The 11,067-nt window shown below is 35.9% G+C and overlaps 2 protein-coding genes across 2 annotated transcripts; one reads left to right on the top strand and one right to left on the bottom strand.

The window, feature by feature from the left end:
• Positions 1–2,310: 2,310 nt before the first annotated feature.
• On the top strand, positions 2,311–5,198 carry LOC132311726 (peptidyl-prolyl cis-trans isomerase CYP19-3). Its single transcript, XM_059809788.1, has 2 exons — positions 2,311–2,435; positions 4,369–5,198. Exon 2 carries the CDS (start codon positions 4,387–4,389, stop codon positions 4,909–4,911), a length of 525 nt encoding a protein of 174 aa, XP_059665771.1. The 5' UTR covers positions 2,311–2,435; positions 4,369–4,386; the 3' UTR covers positions 4,912–5,198.
• Positions 5,199–7,928: 2,730 nt separating this feature from the next.
• Positions 7,929–9,699, bottom strand: LOC132311724 (rubisco accumulation factor 1.1, chloroplastic-like). The gene has a single exon (XM_059809786.1). It carries the CDS (start codon positions 9,621–9,623, stop codon positions 8,262–8,264), a length of 1,362 nt encoding a protein of 453 aa, XP_059665769.1. The 5' UTR covers positions 9,624–9,699; the 3' UTR covers positions 7,929–8,261.
• Positions 9,700–11,067: the final 1,368 nt, after the last annotated feature.

The raw sequence follows: 11,067 nt of genomic DNA, 5'->3' as shown, positions 1-11,067 counted from the left end.
TAGAAGCATAATGACAAAAATATCTCAACTAAAGCTTAAGGCTAACATAACTATAAATTTTCAGTCTCCAAGGTTATAGTGGTGTTGACAGGGATCCGGGATGCAAACTCTTGATGTCGTACTGCCTAATATCTTAAACTTTTGAATAAATGGGCAAGCGCCTAACCATTTTGAAGAGAATTTTGAACATTGCTCAATGGGGTGGACAATTATTGTCCTCACCCTTTTTACAATTCCAACCCTTGCTCAAAGTGAAAGAGGGAGAGCTTTCCTTGAAATAGAATGCGATGGAGCTAAGCAGGAGGTTGGGAGGATGAAGAAACACAAGGTCACAAGTCAACTTTCTTCTCTATTGCCTCTAATTTCAAGATTCACCAAGGCAGAATTGCTGATTCCCCAAATTTCTATAGGATGGTGCAATAATGTTGCCTCTCTCTTGCAAGGATTTTCTCATTGTGGATGTTAAATAGCAACCTACTTTGTCTTAAAATGACACACATATCATCTTTCTTGCTTATTTTCTCACCGGTCTCCATCCACTTCCAAGTCATTAACAAAAACTTTTCACCTAATTTACTAATAAAGTAATATAATTTAAAATAAATGATATAGTAAATAATAAAAAGATCAATAAGTTTAATGAATTCATGTAACACCACCTCAGTAAGTATTGCTTGTGGGTATATTTTTAAGAGTAATGGCATTTCGTAAATATGTAATTATTTTGAATATATTAACTATTTCTTTATTTCCTAATCACCTGGGAGGGACAAAAGAAAGATTTTTTTTATTTTTTATTTTTTTTCTTTCTTTAAAGAAGAAAGATTTTGCTATTTCTTCAACATTTTCTGATTTCTAGTAGACTTCCAAGTAGGATTCGAAGAATGAATGGATCTTGTAGGATTTTCAAGAAATTCTTCGATTTCTTCTGGAAGTAGATGAAAAGAAAGATTTTGTTGTTTCTTCAACATTTTCTGATTTCTAGTAACCTCTAAGTAGGATTCAAACTTTCTCAGAGAAAAAAGAATGAATGGTAGGATTTTCAAGAAATTCTTAGATTACTTCTGGAAGCAGATGATCGATAGCTAGAACATTGGGGAATATTTTTAAGGGTAATGTTATTTAGATCGATTTGTTTTGCCGAGAAGTCCATTCCAATGAGAGTTTTACGCTTTAACGTAATGGATAAGTTTAAGTGTAGATTACATGACTTAAGAAATATTTTTATTTTTATTTTTTATATGGGAACTAGATCCCCTCCATTGTTCTCTACTTTTCATTGGTGCATCTAACTAATAGATGCAAGCTACTCTTTACTTTTTATTAAAAACGTACAACAAATCAAATCCCATATGAGGGGTGTTTTTTTTTTTTTAAAATCAAAAAACTATTCAAAATCCCATTTGAAATTAACAATAGGAATTCTTGGGATGGCAAATTACTCCCACCTTGTCCCAATTGAGACAATTTTGAAATAGTGAAGGGATAAAAACTTGTACGACCTAGGGTTGGGATAAATATCCCGCCCTTGACTGCCAGTATGCATTGTGTAATTATTTAAAGGAAGATGATATTTGCACTTCCCTTTTTCCAATCGCATTGCATTTATTATTTTTTTTTAAAATGAAATGACAAGAAAGTTTTTGAATTCATTAATACACAATTCCTTAATTTATAATGTCATAACTACCTTTTATACAACTTAAATTATTTTTTGTTTACCTTATTTACTTTCTTTTTGTTTTTTCTGGAGGTCCTCCTCTCAAAGAAAATAATTTATTTTTATACTAATAATTTTATTTTTGGCAGTCAAAAGAGATAATTTATTCCATAGTGACTATATATATATATATATATATATTTTTTGTATAATCCAAATAGATATTTATTCAACAAAATTGACTTTTTTTTTTTCAATTTTGTCACAAGAGGTAACTTTATTTTTTGATAATTTTTTATAGGTCCTGTCAAAAGAAATAATTTATTCCATAAATGTAGTGCGATTGGAGAAAAGTAGAGTGCCAAGATCGCCTCACTATTTAAATACTCATATACAATAAAACACCAAAACCTAATATCTTATCCCTTGGCATTTCATAAACTCAATTATATATACTAGGCTACACTGTCCTTATAACCAAACTTTATGTAAAAAACAGTAATTGGAGATCTCTAAATAAAAAATTTGAAATTGCCAAAAAAAATAAATGAATAATAATAATAATATTAAATATGATGGGTGATAATTAAAATTGTGAATATAAAGGGCGAGACACGAAATATGTCAAAATACAGGGTAACAATGGGAAAAAATACGAAATGAAAACCTAAAACCCTAACCCCTCCTGTACTATAAATATCCGCTACAGGGTTACAGCGAAAACCCTATTCGTTCCTGATAAAGAAGGTATCTCCAAATTGAAGCTCCCTCGGAGGTACGAAATCTTTGTGTACTATTATGGTTCCATTTGTTTCAATACATTTCATCTTTGTGCATATATGCGACTATATATATACATATATTGTGTTATAGTGTATGTGTATGTATATATGTATCTATGTATACATCATATATGATAGTGGAAGAAGCACATATCGAAGGCCTGCAGGCGGGTATCGAAGCCTGTGGAGCTCAAAAGCTGTGCAAGATCAAAAATCATCATCCATGTGATGAGGTCCTCCTGATATATACAGAGGATTTCTTATGGATGATGAAACAATATATTTTCTAATTTCTCTCTCAACTTTTGCATTTCCTTTTTACTTGTATGTTGCCATGTTTGTTTGTGTTGTTTATATCAAATTTTTGCTTTCTTGTTTGTTTCAATGGAAAATGTTTCAGGGGTAAACATGTTTTTGGTAAAACTATGAACATTTTGGAGATCCTGATAAATTTCAATTGAAATAAATAACATATTTGTTTAGTTGGAATCTATATTTAAATGGTTTCAAAAAAAAAAAAAAAACTTTTTCCTGAATTTAATTGAAGAAAATTGTTAAGATCTTTGCTAAGTGTCAATTTTACAAGCAAAATTGATAATCACCCTGTACCCATAAAGCAGTGAGAAGGCTATTCTTGTAGCAGTGCTTAGCTCGGTCTTTTTAACCTTTAATACAATTAACAGATAAAATTTGCAATACAGATTATATTTTTGCGGCACTCATAAATTCACACCAAAGAGACTAACATTGTGCTCTGTGGCTGTAAAATAATAGGTAAAATTTGATTGTTTCACCCTCCATGAGATTTGTCGTTGTGCCAAACAAATCTCACAAAATTTACCCAACTGGAGAAGAGAGTATTTTATTGTCACAGAGCACAATGTTCCTTGGTGTGAATTTATGAAAGTCTATAAAAAATTTATCTGTATTGCAAAATTTATTGGAAAAAGAAATTTACTATTATATTAAAGGATAAAAAAGGCTCATTTATCCCTCCAATTTTCTCAGCTATGCACTCCTACAAGAATAGCCTTCATACTACTTTATAGGAACATCGGTGATAATCATTATATGTAGGTTTGTGGTTTTATGTCCATACTGTGTGCTAAACGGATGGTGGTAGTTCCTATAGGGACCAGAAAGAATCCTTTTCCGTTTATTAAGTCAATTGGTCATGAGACTTTAACAAGGTTGATTATCTTAAACAAGGTAGAAGGTGAAGGCATGAGTTTGTAATAAACTTTATTTTATTGAAATGAGATTAGTAATCTCAACAACACTAAGACTTGCTAACCTATATGTAAAATTTAGGTTATTTTAGTCTTGGTGTGTACAGGATTTCTAATTGGATTAGGATATACATGTAGCCAAAGTGCCTAAGTAGGAAATAATTAGGTTTTTAAAAAAGAAAAATTGGCTACAGAGGCTTGAAATTTGAAATTGACTGGGATAGTACATTCTTGGAAGAGAAATCTAGATATTTGGTTTAAAATAATGCTGTCAAGTTGATCTTATCTATATTATTTTTTGTATATAATTGTGAATGAAGTTTCAACCTGCACTTATGAACGGTACTCTCTCAATCTCAAGGTGTGCAGCCTTTTTTTTTACTTCACCCATTTGCCCCTATGGGGACTCGAACGCCAATATTCTAATCCAATTGGAAATTCTAATTCTGTACCTACATGGATTAAAATAAACTAATTAGTTTCTTTATCCCTATTTGTTTTGTAAATTAAAATTAATATTTTTTTATGGATATTACAGTATACTTGTGTTCATTTTAAACCAAACATATTCTTATGTGAACTTCCTAGTTTTTTTTACTGGTCCTACTGGATGTTTCATTAGATGCTGTTACTAGGTTTAACCTCTGCTATGCACTTAGTGTAGACAGAGACTTAACTTTTGGTTGGAAAATTTCAGAATTGAGTGAAGAAAAAAATGTCAAACCCAAAGGTTTTCTTTGACATATTGATTGGGAAGATGAAAGCTGGCCGAGTAGTGATGGAACTATTTGCTGATGCCACCCCTAAAACTGCTGAAAACTTCCGTGCCCTCTGCACCGGAGAGAAAGGGCTTGGAATGGCCGGTAAGGCATTACATTACAAGGGCTCGAAATTTCACCGCATTATCCCGAACTTCATGTGTCAAGGCGGAGATTTCACGATGGGTAATGGGACTGGAGGAGAATCAATCTATGGACAAAAATTTGCGGACGAGAACTTCAAGCTGAAGCACACAGGGCCAGGAATTCTGTCGATGGCAAATGCTGGACCAAACACAAATGGATCTCAATTCTTCATCTGCACCAAGAAGACACCTTGGCTTGATGGGAAGCATGTTGTGTTTGGGCAGGTTGTGGATGGCCTTACTGTGGTCAAGGAGATGGAGAAGATGGGTTCTGACAGCGGGTTACCTTTATCACCGGTTGTGATCGAAGATTGTGGTCAGATAAAAGATAATTGATTTCGGAAAGATGAGGGGGAAGGCACTGACCAAGAAGTTGGAGATAAGCTGAAGCTTTACAGCTGATGGTATAATTAATATATCCTTTATAAAGAGCTATTGTTTAGCTTCTTTTTTAATGGAAAATTAGAACACGATTTCTGTAGAGATACTCCAAACTTGTCTTTTGCACCTTGTGTTTTGGATCTTTAATGTGGAAAATTATCTTACGTTCTTCTCAGATGTTTTGTTTGTTTGGTAAATAGCTGTATAAGCTCTTCTCTTGAATGATAATGGTATTTCTATTATATTCTGTTCCACATTTGATATGTAACAACTATCAAGGTCAAATGCCTCTTTAAGCAGACTTTTATATCTAATTGTGTATGAACTTACTTGTTTCACAGATTACCTATCTGAAAAAAGAAATTGATAAAAGAAAAATCGGTGATAATTCTTGTGTAGTACAAGAGTCCTATCTGAAAAAAGAAATTGATAAAAGAAAAATCGGTGATAATTCTTGTGTAGTACAAGAGTGGACGAAATATTCACTTGATACAGTCATTCAAGTCAGGAGTGCAGTGCTGTTCGAAAGTCCTGCGAATGCCTCTGGGGACTCTGCACGAGACTTTATTGCTCCATTCATGAAAAACAAACCGAACTGTTTTAGACCACTCTTATATGGGTTGTATATGTTCTATTAAGATGGGTCAGTCAATTCATTTGATTTTAATGTTTTTTTGAGGAACCATTTAGATTGATTTCCTCAACAGTATTAGGAACTTGTCAGAAATTCTGCACAAACAAGCAGATTTATAGTTTGTCATAAACTGTGTTCAGGATGTTCACGGTCCACTGAAAGCTCTGGAATTTGATGCTCTCAGTGCCTGCGTAAATGCAGATGCAAAAGCTATCCCAAACGAGCTCTGAGGCTGAGAACATATGGATAATTGAGTACCAAGACAAAAACATAGCAACCATACAACTTAGAAATTCCCAGGGACCAAAATCATTTGCCTCACACACAAAATTACATTCAATTTATCAAATATGGACAGAAATGGCTGGCAAAACCCTCCAAATATTTGTCAATGGGAGCCAAAGTTGCAGGTAATTGCATAAACAAACAAACGCGCATGACCTGAGAGATGCATATGGTTACCAACAAGCAGGACTAAGCACATTAACTTGGGATAAGTCGCGCATAACAGGTACCAGCCATAGGCTACATCATCTTGTCGATATACTATATAATGTAGCAAGGTGACATATAACAAACAGGTGAAACAGCCATGGCTTTTAGCGGCTGCTAAGTTTCTAAATATTAGAAAAACTACATGTAGATGCTGCAATAGCTATTCAAGTATACAATTGAATTGACAAACCAAATGCACAACACTTCGTGTTTGACCAACAAAAATGAACCTTAAATTTCAATCAAATTTCAACACACAGATCAGCCACCCCATACACGCACGGGGATATTAGCTTCAGCAGGATAGTGAACCTAGATATGCTAGCATAAAAGTATACAGTCAGATCATTCTTTTCTATAATGCACTTCTATAACTCAATTTAGTAATAATGTGTAATATGAACCTATTTTAGTTGGTAGGGCTGTTGTCTTCTCTACCTCCCAAAGTGAAACGTTGATACGGACAAAGTGGTAGTATGAATTACTTGCCAAGACTAGGAAGAAGGAAAAAATAAAAAATAAAAAAATCACTGTTGCAGAATATAAAATGAGCCTTACCAAGTGAGACAAGCACATTCTCAAAAGCACAAGTCTCATAAGGCAAGCATCCAGTCTTCAATGTATGCAGTTTCTAGGATTTTTAATCCGAGATTATCAGTACACCATAGGTCCATAACCGGTGGTTTGGGACAATCTTGATACCATTCTTAATATATAGTAAAAAAGAACGAAAAAAAAAAAACTGTAAAATGCTTCTTATCTATGTTACCGCTAAAGCCTTGTCTTGGAACACCAGACGAACCCCGAGTATCCAGAGAAACAGAAAATGCAAGAACCAGCAGTACAAAATTAAGACATGAAGCACTAAAATAAAACACTCAAGTTAAAAAACTGAATCAAACAACAATTCCAAGAAGTAAATGGAATGGAATAGACTATCCCATCAGGGGTATGAAATTATTGTGTAAAATCCGCACATCTTCGCAATCCTGGAATTTTAATATGCCCCGCAAATAATTTACCATACTAGAGATAAGGTGGCTCAGCCCCTGGCTTGGACTAGTACAATGCCTTACATGCAAGAATGCTACAATGTGTGTAAAAATTGTTCTGAAAATCGATGGATGAAAACAAAAAAAGCTTAACAAGAATAGCTAAAATCAATGGAAGCATCTAAAACAAATTAAACCCTAACATAAGACAACCATTTCGATCTGTGTTGATAGCTTAGGTACCAGAAGTTCAAAATCGATACCTTTCCAGACTATAAAAGAACACTAATTCTCATATTAAGTCTCTTAAGGAGTATCAGAATAACCTATCCAGCAATGCTAGCTTGTGATACAGGAAAAATCTTAATCCATACTAACACTGCAAGGAATGCTAATCAATAAAAATGTAAAGAATCAATGCGTTAATTTTTTTATTTTTCCAGTTCAAGCAAGCAAACCACAAATTGAAGCATTCCAAAGTCAACCGAAAATGGGAGTCATTTCCATTTCTTTTCTTTAAAGCACCTAAATATCCATGTTAAGAGAGTTCCATCCAAATTATACTGCAAACAATTGCTTAAATTGTCTCGAGTTTAACCGATACTCGGTTAATCACAAAATCTTTTTTGTTGACATCTATATACATCAGCCAACATATAATCTAAGTAGAAAACAGCATTTCCAGACTAAAAATTCAAAATGCTTATCAAGCAAGTCTGTCGACTGAAGAATTGAAAACGGAAATTCTAATGGTGAAAAAGGAAGATGATGTACAAATGGTAAGCCACTATAAAAATTTCCAAAAGGTAATACCCCATTATATAAATCAAATGCAACAGAGCAACATGCACTACCTAAAATCTTACATTTATATTATTCATGTAATCTATTTATAAAACAAAAGAGTACCTAAAATATAAGTTTTGGGTACATGTCAATACATTACAACTCCAAAAAATGTACCTAAAAATTTATCTACTTGACTCCTGGTAAAAGCTATATAAGATTGCGACGAAAAGAGCCATTTTCAACAACTCAACAAGAAGAAGAAGCATCCCTGTAAATGGCATTAAAATGGTACCCCTCACATTTGAGTTATGAGTTCCCACCAATAATTATGAAAATTTAACATGATTTGCATCAATAAATCAGATCAAAATCTCATTATCAGCCACTTTAATCAGTCACTCCCAATCTTCATCACTTAACTGGTCTTCAATGTCATCTTTTGGTGGCCTAACCACCAACACCACTGTCCCTAAACTCTCCTTCACCCCCAATTCCTTCAATGCTGTCCCCCTTTCCACCTTCAACCCACTGCCATCCACCGCCACCAGATAGAACCCGTCGTTCGCCACCACCTCCTTCCTCCCCCTATCGGCCACCACCATGATAGCCTCCTCCTTATACCACCTATTCACCTTCCAAGGCAAAACCCTGGCATCTGGAAATGCCACCGCGACCCCTCCTCTCTTCAATTTCGCCACCGGCTCCCACCCAGGCAACACCACCCACCTCCTCCACGCCTTCTCTGCCGCCACCACCCCGAATTCACCCCCGCTCCCACACTCCCATGGCGCCTCCACCACCTCCTTCTCCCTCTCCTCCGCCTTGCACACAGGCAGCACAGCCACCACCGTGGACTCCGCCACCTCTCCAACCTTCATCCTCACAACCGGAACCCGAACCACAGCCTCCACCCCCACTTCATCCCCCTCCTTACCACCACTCTTCCCCGCCAAATCCTCCAACACCCTCTTCCTCGCATTCTCCGACACCGCCACCTCCAACGCCTGCTTCAACGCCGCCGTCCTCTGGTCCGACGGATTCCGATGCTCCAAAGCTTGCCTATAATACATAAACGACAGACAATCTCCAGGGAGCTCGTAATCGAAGCTCTCCCAACCCCGGTCGCCGCGGCGACGAGGGAAGTCCTTCATGGAGCGTGCCAGGTCCTGAGCCTCCTTGGCGTCGAGAAGATTGTTCTCGACGAGGAAACGCGCGGCGGCTTCGCGTTGCCTGGCGCTCAGGAGGCGTATCTCATAGAGCAATTCGGCACCGCCGGTTTCGAAAAACGAGAGGGTCTGTGGGTCAGCTTGGGATTGAATCAATGAATCGCGTACCTGGGCTGCGACGACGAGGCAATTCTGTTCGACGCCGGAGATTCCGGTGAGCTCTTCGATGGTGGAAGGACAGAAACCTTCTTGGGCGAGAGAGGGGATGAGAGGGGCGTACTCGAACCAGAGGCCGAGACGGTTGGCGAGGATTTCGATGCGGCCATTGGTGTCGAGGGAGCGGAATTGGGAGGGAAGAGGGGGAGGAGGAGGGCGGAAAGGTTGGTAGAATTGCTGCTGTGGAGAGGAATTTGGCGGGGATGGTTTGAGAGTGGCTGAGATGGGTTTTGAGAGTTGGGATTTGTGGGAGGGTGGGTGGTGGTGGTGGTGGTGGTGGTGGTGGTGGTGGTGGGTGAGAGGGAGTGGGTGGTGGAGGGGGAGGAAGGTGGAGGAGAGGAGGGTTTTGGCGGCGTTTGGAGTGAGAGAAAACATTTGTGGAGGAGTGTGGAGGTTAGTGGAGGGAGGGAGCCTTATCTGCTAACTGATATGCTGATATTTAGAGAGAGAGAAAGGTTTAGCTGAGCTCACAAGGTAGATGAGAGACACAGGAGATGGGAAAATCTAGATTTGGGCTTGACAGTGGTTTGGGTTTTTGTCAATTTGGGAGGAAATATGGAATGGATTGGAAGGCCCAATAAGGATCAAATGAGGATTCAATGTTTGCTTATACAAATAAGACTTATTGGATCAACTAGATTTATATTGAATTCGTCTCGTGAGCATAACGGCGTTGGGAGGGATTCAAGAGAAGTAAGTTCTTAAGGTCTCGTTTTTGAATTGCACTTCTAACTTGAATGGTGCGTGTATTATGGAGCCGATACACATGCTACAAGGGAAAAAAAAAAAAAATAAATATATATATATCGAATTTGTTTAACTTAAGGTCTCGTTTTTGAATTGCACTTCTAACTTGAATGGTGCGTGTATTGTGGAGTCGATACACATGCTGTAAGGAAAAAAAAAAAAAAAAAAAAAAATTTATCGAATTTGTTTAACAAACAAATTATCATATTGAATCTTAACGGATTACTAGATTGAATATTCTAATTCATATCCTAATTATTTTGGATTGATTTTTTTCTAAAAAATCATATCTGTTTACATGTTTAATTATAAGATTAGGTAGAGTGGGGAGTTCTTAATATATTGAATGGTGCAATATATAACTAGGGAACCAATTGAATCTAATGACAAATAATTAAAATATATGAATTTAATAGTAAATAATTAATATATATTACATATATAGTATATTATAATTATATATATATAAATTTTACTCTGATTGGATTACTTTTAATCCATATTTGATTTGTTAAAATAATTGTTATCTAATTCGAATCATTATTAGATTATCTGATTTTTTTATTAAATCTATATCCAGATAATCGGATCAGATTTCGATTAAAATCCGATAAATTATATGTCTACAAATAAGTGGATCCGGTAAATAGCAAAGTGATAAGCATTTGGGTTTTGAAAGAAAACATATGGACAAACAAAATACCACACAATCACAATATGTTCTTAGCAAGATTCGAACTCTTAAAAAATATAAAAATATAAAATAAATCCGATAAGAGAGATACTGCCAACCGGGCTATTTTACATAGAAATTTGATGCATGATGTGTGTATTCAAAATAAGATGATTTTTGATGTGTTTTAAATTTCAAAATTTCCACTTCAGTTTATTTTTGTTGTGAAAGATATATATATATATATATATTTATATTTTTTTTTCCCTTGTTCGGGGGCCATTTTTTGTGTAATTGTAAAAAAAAAAATTGGGCAGTGTTTGGATTAGGAAAGTTAGACAGAAATTTAAATGAAAGGAGTTATAGTTTATCTTGTGTTTGTTTAGAGGGAGAATCCAT

The sequence above is a fragment of the Cornus florida genome, unplaced genomic scaffold, assembly GCF_030987335.1.
Source record: "Cornus florida cultivar Cherokee Brave unplaced genomic scaffold, ASM3098733v1 CherokeeBrave_3.0.0_Hap2_Chr06, whole genome shotgun sequence".
Taxonomy (NCBI): Eukaryota; Viridiplantae; Streptophyta; class Magnoliopsida; order Cornales; family Cornaceae; genus Cornus; species Cornus florida.
The sequence above is the reverse complement of the archived record's forward strand: the minus strand, read 5'-3'. Positions and strand labels throughout refer to the sequence as shown.